Source organism: Monopterus albus, unplaced genomic scaffold (genome assembly GCF_001952655.1).
Source record: "Monopterus albus unplaced genomic scaffold, M_albus_1.0 scaffold2.1, whole genome shotgun sequence".
In the NCBI taxonomy this organism is placed as follows: domain Eukaryota; kingdom Metazoa; phylum Chordata; class Actinopteri; order Synbranchiformes; family Synbranchidae; genus Monopterus; species Monopterus albus.
In genome coordinates, this window is record NW_018127882.1 from 4,777,359 (window position 1) to 4,790,137 (window position 12,779).

At 40.2% G+C, this 12,779-nt stretch overlaps 1 protein-coding gene across 1 annotated transcript in view; it reads right to left on the reverse strand.

The window, feature by feature from the left end:
* Window positions 1-6,793: 6,793 nt before the first annotated feature.
* The window catches only part of bcorl1 (BCL6 corepressor-like 1), a 20,349-nt gene continuing 14,363 nt past the window's right edge, over window positions 6,794-12,779 (reverse strand). The window contains exons 9-12 of the mRNA XM_020591375.1: window positions 11,756-11,901; window positions 10,631-10,708; window positions 9,372-9,543; window positions 6,794-8,806 (exon numbers count right to left, since the gene is read on the reverse strand). Coding sequence (XP_020447031.1) covers window positions 8,449-8,806; window positions 9,372-9,543; window positions 10,631-10,708; window positions 11,756-11,901 — 754 coding nt within the window. The 3' untranslated portion in view covers window positions 6,794-8,448. The remainder of the gene's footprint in view (window positions 8,807-9,371; window positions 9,544-10,630; window positions 10,709-11,755; window positions 11,902-12,779) is intronic.

Here is a 12,779-nt window from a genome sequence, read left to right on the forward strand (position 1 = left end):
AGACGGTGCACACTGAGTAAAAGGCAAGTGGTCACAATGTTATGGCTGGTCACTGTACACTTTAAAGTTGTATTTTTTGCTGCATCTTCCAACCAAACAGCTCTCAATGGGCTTTGGGCCATGACACTGATATTCTGTAATACAGCTCTAACTGCCGACAGCATGTCCCCACTCACATTTCTGTCTTGAGAAACCTCAGTCAGCATGCTACACTGCAGATTTGAAATGGCTCCAGTGTTGTAAGGGAGATGTGCTGTTTCATCATTCACAGCAGACATTTAGAAAACTGTGTATCAAAGTCCACTTTACTGCAAAATGCAAATACATTTTATTCTGATGAATCTATGGAAATCTGGACTGCAAAGAGCTGCTGTATGAAGATATTCTTGTCATGGCTGGAGTGAACTCGCATGTTGCAAGGTTTCAGTACACGCAGCCATTTAAGTGTTGAAAGACCTCTTGAATGTGTGTGGTTGGCAGGTCTTTGCCCTGCCCTGTCTGCCAGTATAAGGCTGCGTGATTAGTCTTGGCAGTCACTGACAGTGTCTGCATGCTGCCCCTTCCCTCATCAGCAGGTCAGTTGCTTAACAGCTATAAAACTCCTATCTGACAGACTGCAAGCTCCAGACAACGACCAGAGCGGAGATTATTACTTTATGAGGCACCGGTCAGGTTAACCTGATACAGGTGCTGGACCATGACATCTAAGGGTCAGCATTATCTGCACTTACAGTATCAATACTGTACACTGCCTGGTAGACCTACAATACTTCCTGTTTTCTTTTTGCCTCGTTCTCGTTTCACTCTGCGTTTTCCTATGGCAACAGCGCTGCTCCCTGAGTAAACACCTGAGTGTAGTCACTGTATAGTTTTCTTTAAAATGAGGATGTTTCACAGCAGAGACAAATCTGAAACTGTAAGCGGCTTACAGAGGCCAGCAGGCTTTTGGCTTGCTGGAAGAAGTACATGTTACATAAATACATTTTGTAAAGTAAGATTTTAAATCCAAGACTTTAAGTAAAAGAATATTTCTTCCACCACTAGTTCTATACAGCCACATTCGTCAGTTGGTGTTCTTTCCAGTAAACATTTTTTTCAGTTACTATTTCTGCATTATTATATTCAGTTACAATACAAAAGATGTTTAACTTGTGTGTTTTGTTTAAGTGTCTTGTTTCAGATGAAAGTGTCCTTCAGTGTGGTCTTTTGTTGTTCAAGGCAGCAGGGGAACTTGTTTCAGTGTAGTGCCATGGAAATACACAAATAACATAATGAGGTACAAGTACCTCAAATTATATTTCAGTAAATGTACTTGCAGTAGATACATTACACCAATGCTAACTTGTCTTGAAGGGCCCTTCCAGTTGGCCTTGTTGTTGAAGCAGGTTTGTTTTGTAACGTGATGCTTGTTGCCTGCGTGTAGTGGATGTACCGTTGCTAGGCATTGCTGTGGTGTAAAATCACCTCATGTGAAAGATGGTCAAGCCCACATCATTGTGCACAGCTCAGACTTACAATATGTTGCCTTGTGCTGCAGAAATAATGAGAACTAGCATGACTGCTAATGTTATTAACATTTCTCTGCCTCCCAAACAGCATGATAGCAGCATGGTCGCAGAAAGCATTTGTGAATCAAGTTATTTTTGTGGGGGTTACATTGATAACTCATGCATAACGTAATATAATAAGGTTACACTGTCAGTAAACTGGTTCCATTTTATTTTCAGATAACTTAGTTAATAGAAAGTACATACAGTATAATGTACAGTGTTTGTCAGAGCAATATTTTGCGTTGGCTCCGTAATCTAACTCCTGAACACATTCAGATGTACAAGAAAGTGAAAAACTGTGCCTTGTTATTTTTTCACTCCATGTGAACCTTATGTGTCACATAATATCTGAATGAGTTTAGCACTGAAACACGGGGCCACCACAGAGCAAGTGGGTTTTTTTTTGTCTGTGCCATTGAAATGAGGTACTGAGACTTTGTGGTTTTCTCTTTGTGGTTGCTTTTGGCCTCATTTGATTGACTTCTTCGAAAAGGTCATATCCAGAGGCTTGTTCAGGGGCCCTGGGCCTGTACAGTGACCTGTTTTGGGGTAATTATTCCTGCATTATTATATTAACATTTGAACAAGGCCTCTGTATTAACCTTTGATTAAAGCACAAATATTACAGCTGTGAATCTTGTGTGTTGGCTCTTGTATTGGATTTTAAATACAGTTTTTTAGCCTGAGCTCTTTTGTCTTGTCGGCATGGAGCTGCAGCTGTACCGTTGGGAACATCATGTTCTAATACAGGAGGAGACTTTTCTAACCCATTCCAACTCTGTTTTTTCTTGGCTTTATGTTGCAGGACCCGGGGCAATCCAAAATCAGTGTTCTCTCTTTTTGGGGCGAAGAGTCAGTCTGTGCATTGTTTAGGTTCAACAGGCCTTCCTCGCTGGTGAAACGTAGTCCTCTCTGAATTCACTTGAGAGGACAAGAAAGCCTATTTTAGTTTTTCACAGAGGAAACCCACCAATCTGTGGTGGCACTGTTGCAACCCTCAGAGTATGTCACTCTGCCATTTGCTGGTGAACTCCACACCACAAGCAGTACGGTACAGGCAGAACATATAGAGCAAGAATGTGTGAGGTTATATAAGTTGCAAGTGTGTGTGGAGTCCAACTGCAGCAGTTTACAGCCTGACACAAAGTGTCTCTCAGGGTGAACAATTGTCCCGGCCCAGCCTCGTCTGCTGCACACATACACACACAGTATAAACCCTGTCGCTTTGTGTGTCAGTGCAACCTTTAGTCATGCATACAAGTATGGAGTAGGGACAGGGTTTGATCAGTGTATCATATGTTTGTCTTGTAATTTTCCTCTGAACCTTATTCAGTGGTGGTAGCCTTTATTTGAGACCAAAAGTAAAAATACTATTACAACGAAATATTTTGTATGTAAATTTTAAGTAAAATCATATTAGTATCAGCAAAATATGCTTAAAGTATATAGGCACTCATTATATATTGATCCTGTTCATAGTGTTACATTGCATAGTTTAATACATATCAATGCATCACGTTTTAGAAGTTGTCTGAGTGTCTTGTATGTGAATTTTTCTTTTCAGTAAAGAATCATCACTATAAAGGCTGATAAATGAAGAGAAAAAGTAAAATAATAACACTTGTTGTGGAAGAAATATTCAGGTACTTTACTCCAATAAAAAAACTACAAAATACAGTATCAAAAGTAAAAGTAGTCATGTGTGTAAAATAATTACACTTGTTGTGGAAGAAATATTCAGGTACTTTACTCCAATAAAAAAAACCCTACAATATACAATATCAAAAGTAAAAGTAGTCATATGGAATATTTTATTTTTATATATCCTATATTTGGGCTATTAATAATGCATTACATGGAAGCAGTTTGCTGTAGCTGTTCAATGTGAGGGTTCATACTGTTGTATAGTGAATATATAAAATTATTATTTAAAATGCATAAATGTACATTTTAAGACATTTGTCTTTTTACAGTGTTTGCTTGTAGGCCTGCTCTAGTTTATTTGACCTTTGTGTAGCTAGATATGCAAAGTGCAATTTCTTAATTTGAACCAGATTTCATTAGTGTGTCTGGGTGACTGGGTTTCCTAGGCACATACCAACTGGCGTAAATGTCGGCTGAACACAGAAGCTAACTCAGACGTCTGGACAAGGTCAACAACTTTGCAACATACCCAGGGGCAGTACCTCCTGTGGTTATATTTGGATGTGTGAACATCAAGTCAGATATAGCAGATTCAGCATGTCTGCATGTTAACACATACAAAAGTACAGGTAACACCCACATGTAGTGTTATTTCAAAGATGTATTGTGGCTTGTATGATTTATCAGTATGTTTGAATCCAGAGCCATATCTGCAGACACACTCCAGACTCCTGCAGACACTCCACTAGCTGTGGAGAGAGAACGCAGTCATCTAAATCTTGCTGATCATAACAAAAGAGCCCTGTGTAGTCTCACAGGATGAAGACAAGTTTGATCTGTCTCAAGCACTAAAACATTCTCCAAGCATCCAAAAGACCGTTCGGACAGATTAAAGCATTTATTCTTGCATGTTTAGGATTCTGGTCAGCAGCTGATAGAGCAGTGCACTAAGCTGTTTTCACTGGGAGCTGAAGCTTTAGAGCAGGACTTCCCCCTTTTGTGTTTGTCTGTTTTTTCAAGAGGGCTGTTACATAACTCAAGATAATTACTCTCAACTGAGACAACAGATGCCCTCAGTTAACCTATGGTAATGTAAGAGGCATTTAGAGTAGCAAATTTTCATAACAGATAATATACATAGGGGTGCAAAATAATTGTTAACAGCCTGAAGACTTTTGAAGGGCACGTGCGGCATGTGTAGATTAGAGGCAAGATTTAGATTTATTGAAAGATTCTGTGAAAAGAAGCAAAATAAGGGTTTTGGTTACATGAAATACAAAGATTCCCCATCCCACTCACTTATAAATTGACATTTATGCATCAGGTATTTTGTGCTGAATCTAACTTTCCCTCGTGTTTCTTTGTGTCTCCATCTCCATATAAGAACAGTAAATCTCCACATGCTGGCCTCCTGTCCCCTCTGTCAGTCTATCTTGTGCAGACTTGCCCTCATTTTGAACCAATCAGACGCTGATGCCCTACAACAGAAGGCCAATAAGCAGCAAGGCATGACAGGGGCTTGGTGATGAGGGTGGATGAGAGCTACATGTATGACGTAATGAGCCTTGATTTACTGGAGAGTCAGAATTTCCCAAGACTCCTGAAACCCTCAGAAACACGATCCCTTCACTTTGAACAGCTTGAACCATCTGGATAAAGTCGACCACAAAAACAACCTCTGACACTTGAACACCAAAAGCTAAAGTAGTTTTATGTGTTTTAGATTCAACTCTTTATATATAATTAGATTATAAAAACCTTCAACAAATATAAATCTACATGAAACTCAGCATTAAATGTCTTAAATCCAGAAGCAGCCATGTGGTGTCACTGCTGGGAGGAAGAAGTGGATGAACCCGAATGACCTCAGGGCGGCTGTACAGGTTGCACTGTGGCCAGGACCATCTGTAGCACAGGGCCCCGCCAGGGGTGACTGGTATGTCAGGTTTTGGTACAATGAAACAACCTGGTGTTTCAGTGTCAAACTGAGACATCAAACAGAGGCCCATATGCTCCTGGGAAAAGGTCATATTACTGTATATCATCATGGCTCAGACAGCCGAACTTTTAATGGCTCATTTTATCCAGTAATTTAAGATGGAAAATTGAAGATGTAACTTTATTAGCAATTAGTTTTGTCATTTTTAAGCATACTTTGAGTACAGTAGTATCACTGAAACATACTGTATGTTCTGTTATTGTAAAGGGTAATAATGTTAAATTTTAAGAAACTAACGTGAGAAATATTTGTGGATAGCAAAATTTTGAAAATGGATGGTTGGAGAGACTGTGCAAATGTAAAGGGCTGCTAGAAAGGCTGAACAGAAGCTCTAACATGTTTCCAGTGTTGTACCACTCGGGTCCAGGAGTCGGACTTGAGTCCAGATTTTCAGGACTTGTGACTCAACTTGGACTTGATGACTCGGACTCAAGCGTTGACTGCATCTGGACTTAATGTTGACCTTGATAACTCGGACTCTGGTAACGGGGACTCAACTCAGATTATTCTTTGGTGACTTGGACTTGACTCAAACAACAGGGATGCGAGAATGTACTCGGACTCGAGGTTCAGTGACTTGACTACAACACTGTATGTCTCACATGATGCTACTTCGGGGCATTTGGTTCAGTTATTTATCTGCATGAGGCTCCGACAGCATCATTTACATAGCTGAATCTTTGTTGTTTTGCTTCCCTCTAGTGGATAAAATAAAGTCAGGCCATATGGTTGTCACATTAGGTGGCTTTTTTTTCTGCCAACTTGAGCAACATTTTATTTAATTGTGTTGGTGAAAATTGTCTTGGGTCAGTTGTGTCTATTCGGGGTTTCCACCAAGGATAAGGTCGGCCATATTCTGATAAATTAGACCGTCTCATCTAAGTAGTAGGACTGCAAATGACTGATAACTAATAACCGATGACTGTCAAAAACTTTTTTTTCCAGCTACAATTAAGCCTTTTTTCTATTACAATCATTATTTTTCTTTAAGCTTCACATAATATCATATACACACCCAAACACCTTTGCAAAGTTAACTTAAATCTGTTGTTTTTAGGCTCTGATTGGACTACTTTCTGACTCTTTGTTCACTTAAACCCTCACAGTCCTGAGCCTGACAGTTTATTCTGGACCTTGGAAACATCAGTTTCCAAAACAAACTCAACTCAGGGTCCAGTTACCTGTTTGGAGCCCGTGACAGTACTATCGAACACAATCTTAATCGGCTGATTGTTTGCTCCGTTGTCAGGACGCTGACACTTGATGATGCTAAATACTAAAACAGTCAGCAGTAGCACAACTAATGAGGGGCCATAAAGCAAATGTACAGACTCAGTACTGTCAGCAACACCTATGTAAACAAATTTAGCTTCAGCCATTGTAAGCTACTGGTCTTAAGGGAAAAAGTAAAGCTGAAGTAGCAACACTACTGGCAGTACTGTAGAATTCAACCACTCATTTATAAGAGGAACATTTAATTCTTTCTCTATAAGTCACATATTCCCACTTCAGAAGCTGAGCTTGTCAGTTCATTCTTGGAAACAGAACAGAACAATCTGTGATACAGACTGTGTGATGTGGTCAAAAGCTCCAGGACAAGTGAGGCCAAAGATAAGTGACGGAGCTTCCTCAGGGTTTTCCTCAGCACAGATCAGTGTTATTGTTCTTTGTACTTTATCGCTGAGGGACAAATTCTGTCATTTAAAAAAAGATTTATTCAGTAAAATGAGGCCAAAAGGATCATTTGCAGCATGCCTAAAGGAGAATCTTACTCTGAACATTTTGTTCATTATAATAATCTAAGTAGCAAAAGATAAAAGTGGCAAGAGATAAAACTATGATTCACAATCATGCTTTATTCTTGATTTCTTATAAAAGAATCAAATAAAAGGCTCTGTCAAGATCTCACACACTGCTCAGTCGTTCAGTCTTGCTGTATCCCATTTCTTTAACTAAACTATACTTTTCTTTTCATCTTAAATATCTTTTATTAACTTGTGACCTCAAACCAAAACTTCACTGATTGTCAACACAAAATCTATCTTAGCACCAGTACAATAAAACTGTACTTTTGCCTTTTTGAATGGAGGGAGGAAAATCTTAGAATAAAGGGATCCTAACCAGTACATTTCAAAATGAAGCACCAACCATACAAAGCAACTGTTTCATAGATAGACTTGTCAGATACACAAGAGGTCAAATATATTAATGACTATTAAATTAAGCACAACAAACAGTGTAAATAAAACACTGCAACACAAAGCACTCTGGGATCTGGAAACACCGTATGGGGAGATGGGGGACGGCCGTGGCTGCAGTTACGAGGGCATCGCGGGTCCTCGGACACGGGAGGAGGCTCCGGTCTCCAGAGATGGTACAGCTTTTTCTCAGAGGGAGATCCACAGGAATCTGCATCAGTTCATGAGGAGTGCGACCTGGAGAGTGGAGACCACTGCTGTCTGTCCAGTTCTGTAAACAAGCTCTGTGTCAAGCTCCAAATCATTTCATACTACGAGTAGGAACCAGTACAGGTGAGTGCTGTGCTGGCTGACTTTGTGAAATACAAAGGGAAATAAACAACCTAAGCTGTTGGGGTCCATCCAGTGATGATCTCTTGAAAACTGAAAGAAAGGAGGAAATTGAAATGAGGCTCTGAGCTGGGTGGGTGAGTGTTTGATTAGTATGTGCTGTGGTCTCTCCTCTGCAGGTCTCCGGGTCTCCCAGGTTGACAGAGAAACCATCTGGGCCAATGGCCTCCCTGACTTAAGCGTCTTAGGTTTACATAAGAGTTCACCAAGAGAAAAAGCCTTGGATTATCTCCCATTGGAAAATAACGCTTTCCCTCAGGAACAAAATCAAACAAAAAGTCCTAAACTTAATCCACACCTTGCCACAATAATAGATTTATATAACCAAATGTGTTAACCCTGATGGCAAGATATACATATACACTACCATGTACAGGTACATACATAATCAATAAAAAAGGTCTGCTCAATAGTTTTCATGTATTCAAATATACCTATAGATAGGAACCTGAAAGCTGCTTCCCAGCAATGACCACTCCCGTGTGCACGTCCTTGTGATCACTTAATCACCTTCTGTCTGAGGTCAAAGGTTATCGGTCTCTAGCTGGAGTTAAAACCCATGATCCTCGTTACAATGGATGGAGAGGTTTCCTTTGAGCTGCTGCTTGCAGGAGGAACTTGGGCTGACACATTAGAAACTTCATGGTGGAGGGATGCGATGCAGAGGCTATCGGCCGCAAGGCTTCCCTGTCTTTGTCAGCGTCTCTTCCTTCTCCTCCTCTTCCTCCTCGTCCTCTTGTAGGATGTGAATAGAGGAGCCCAGTAGTCTTTGGAGTTCTGGTACACAGTGCACCAGATCCACAAGTCCCTCTTCATCCTCCTCCTTCTCCTCCTCCTCCTCCTCCTTGATTTTGCCTCTGTAGGGTGAGGCTAAAGCGGCGCTCACCTGGCTGACTGATACCTGCCTCCAGAGCTCAGCCCGCGACACACTCACCACTTCCATGTGTGGATAACGTGCTCGGAAGATCCGCGCTGACATCTTCAGACGCTTCAGAACATCAGTCAGTAGAAACCAGTTACAGAAGCTACAAGAGAGAAATGTCTGACATAAGCCATAGGTTGGTGGGAGAGGAAAAAGAACCAAAAACAAAACAATACACCCTAAAACAGAAAGGAATTGCCCTTTTTAATCCCACTGTTTTACGTATCTTTAGTGTATAAAGGATCACACCGGTGGTTTTAACATGTTTTAGACCATTAAAGGCAACTCACAAACTGTATACTTTAAATGACAGCTAATCGTTTTCTAATAATACACCGAGTTTTTTGCTAACGAGTATGAAAAGAAATCTGGCAAACTTGAAACTTCCTTCAGCCAAGTAATCAAGCTCAGTGAACATGTAGTAGAGTTAGAGCTATGTGGTAAAATAACTAGCTATTATCCTGATTAACATTAATAAGATTAGAGAGTTCATTTCAAAAACTTTGCAGTCGTGGAGTAATGAGCAATTACTGAATATTTGGATGAAAATCCAGATTACAATCTTTTACACATTAAAATAAATTTCAAGGTTTGTGCAGGTCTTTGCCTTTGACTGATTTCTATCCATCCCTCCATCTTATGGACATGATGTCGCTTTGTGCACTCACCCCTGGGTTAATGACACCTGAACATGATAACAGGGTAGGAGAGGCTCGTCGGAGAACTCAAACAGAAGGCAGTCTTTGTCCGAGTCCCGCTCAGTCATCCCCATTACATTCTCCTCCAGCTCCTGATTCTGCTCAGACAACAGGAAGTCCCAGCACGGCTCCTGGTCGGTCTCTGTGAAGAAAAGTTCACTGAAGTGAGAACAAACAGGACGAACTGGCTGCATCTGCACTGGCTGAGCTGCTTATTAGACAGGGCTAGGATGCCCCCTAGTGGACAGTCTATTCCCACCAGCAGTAATACACACATATAACTGACTGAAGTTAATTGCATGATGGATTGTTTACTATTAAATGATACACATTTTACAGAAATATATGCTACATTAACAAACAGAATAACGTGAATGGGAAGAATCTGGCATCTTTAATAAAAATATTTTTTAGGGAGCAAAGAATGTAATGAATGAATGAGAATGTAATACTATAAAGGCAAAACTGGACATGCAGCCTGTACTATGAGTGACATGAAACGTGGCCGGATGGCTGAAAACATTATAAAATGATTTCTCGTCATTGAGTATGATCCCACTTTGGGATTGTTGATATGAAATGTGTTAAACCCATGGCAAGCGTGATGAACCTCCTCAGAAGAATATAGGTTTACAACACCAAGTAATTTCGTATTCATACAAAGACAATAAAGGTTATCTATCTATCTATCTATCTATCTATCTATCTATCTGTAGGAGCTGTATGTGACCCGGACATTAAGCAGACTTCAACCTGCCAGCTACCTAGTACAAAGGCCGTGTGACGTCCAAACGAGCCGGAGTGAGTCCATGTGAGAAAACAGCAGCGTATAGTCCACAGTATGCACAAAGAGTTAGTGGGCGTGTTGATGTATGGATGACATTTTATCATATGAAGGTGCAAAACCAGAAGAAAACAAACATCTGATAGTGAAGAGAAGTGGTCATTTACACTGAAGACACCAACAAAAATATCTAACTGGAGACAAGACGAGATTAGGGAACTTCTGTCCTTAAGAGCCGGCACCGAATTCATCAGACACATATAAGGTACAGCAGAAGACGTTTTGTTATGACTAAACCTACAAGCTGTGACCGCATCATGTCTTGGCTCCTGCGTGCTCTACCCAGGCCATAGTCTGGAGTTCATGTGTGAAAACAGCTTTAGTGATTTAAACCTGCTGTAAAATATCAGTCTGTACAAGTGTAAGATATTTTCAGCTAGCTTACCAAACAGGGAGCTGCTGTAGAACTCCCAGGCTAAACAGGGATCCAGTTCACTGCGGCCTTCCAGGTCTGTGAAATATTCTGAAAACAACAGGGAGCACCTTATATTATATTTTGACCTGCTTAGAAAGTTTGTATGTGATGAGTACTAGATCTACATTGTGTGACCAAGCAAAATGTCACAAGTGGGACAGCTCCGACATTGTCCCAACAAAATAACAGACAATTCAAATATCAGTACCGAGCATCAGATCACAGATAACTAAAGCCACAGTTTGTCTTTGTGATACAGCCCTGTCAATAGAAAGTGAAGCTGCATGTGTGTGCTGTTGCCACCGTGCACAGCGTAACACTAAAACACTCACACTGCAGCAAAGTCAGCAGTGAAAGAAACCAGCAGAAGTGAACTGTTTGCTGTTGACTGTTTTATCACCCTTCAAAGCTCCACGAAGGGAACAGATCCTTAAAACTGGTCGCCATCATCAACATGGCATGAAACATTACATAGCAAAGAGGCAGAGTTGGTCTCAAGCTGGCTTAAATATTTTCATCTTTAGAGCTCAGGGATGAACAAATACTGTCACACCAGCATTCTTTACTGCTAGTTAATATATTCTTGAGCTAATAAATTACTAATTGCCAGCAATAACACCAATTGTTTCCTTTTACTGGTGCAGTATTTTGGACAACCAGGCTCAGCTACAAGGCAACAAAACAGTCTGAGTCACAGGTCCAACAGCAGATAGCTGTCAGTTATTTTCACACCCTGGGGATTAAAGATTTTGTTGTGTATTTCTCCTGTGTGCTGCATGTAACCTGTACTGTTTATTGCTCACTGTGTCAAAAGTGATGTAGTGGGAGTGGACACAGAGCTTATTAATGTGTTGACATATACTTGATGGGTAACTGTAAATTTGGCAAATACAAATTTTATTATTGATTTTCATGTCTTATTTCAATTAGCTTTATTATAACCTTAACGCTGTGTTGCTTCTTGTGTCTTGAGCGTTTGTTGATGTGAAAAATACATTTAGCCATTTAGCCTGAGGTAAAACAACACTACCAATTTGGAAATATGTCTATTTATCCAAATTGAAAAAGAAGGCAAAAAAAGGAAGCCTGAACTACCTGTGAGGAAGGTCTTCATGCTCGGACTATGTGCCAGTTTGACAGGTGTGTGTCCAGAGTAGGTGGCCAGGGTTGGGTCCGCACCGTGGTTCAGAAGCAACCAGACTACTGGAAGATTATCACTTGCTACTGCGTCATGAAGGGGCCTAAGGAGAGAACAAAGAACAAATGCATTTCAGAGATTTTACAACTATAGACATGCCTGAACCTGTTTTCAAACTTGCTACATATGGAGTATCACCTGCATATTATACTACAGTAAAACAAAAGTGAGGTTAACTTTCAAATACTTTGCTGTGATTAATTATAATTTGTGTAAATGTTGTTGCAGTATGACGCACAACCAGAACATAATTCTCAGACTTTCTGTCTGATTTAGTGCTTAGTACAGATAAAATAATCATAGTAGGTGACTTTAATGGAAATTCAAAAGTTATTAGAAAATGGTCAGACAGAAGAGGGTTATGGGGAAAAACTATTAAGTGTTCAGTTTCGATGCCATATGTCAGAACAAGATCAAGAGTGTGATTAAAACAGTGAGTGGGTTTAGTTGCAGTTTGAGAGAAGCCAACTGAGTCTAATAATGAACAGAATGCATTGTTGAGGCTGTCATTGTCAGCATCTACATGAATATTAAAGGAACTGCGCTAAGTTGGTTCAAATCTTATTTATCAGAAAGATTTCAATTTGTTCATGTTAATGATGAATGTTCCACACAAACTGAAGTCAGTCACGGCGTTCCACAGGGCTCTGTGTTAGGTCCAATTCTCTTCACTTTATACATGCTCCCTTTAGGCAATATTATCAGGAAGCACAACATAAATTTCCATTGCTATGCAGATGATACTCAGTTATATTTATCTATGAAGCCAAATGAATCAGATCAGCTGGTCAAACTTCAAGCATGTCTTAAAGACATAAAGGCCTGGATGACCTGCAACTTCTTACTTCTAAACTCTGACAAAACCGAAGTTATTGTGCTTGGGCCTGAAAACCTTAGAAATCTGCTGTCTAACCATATAGT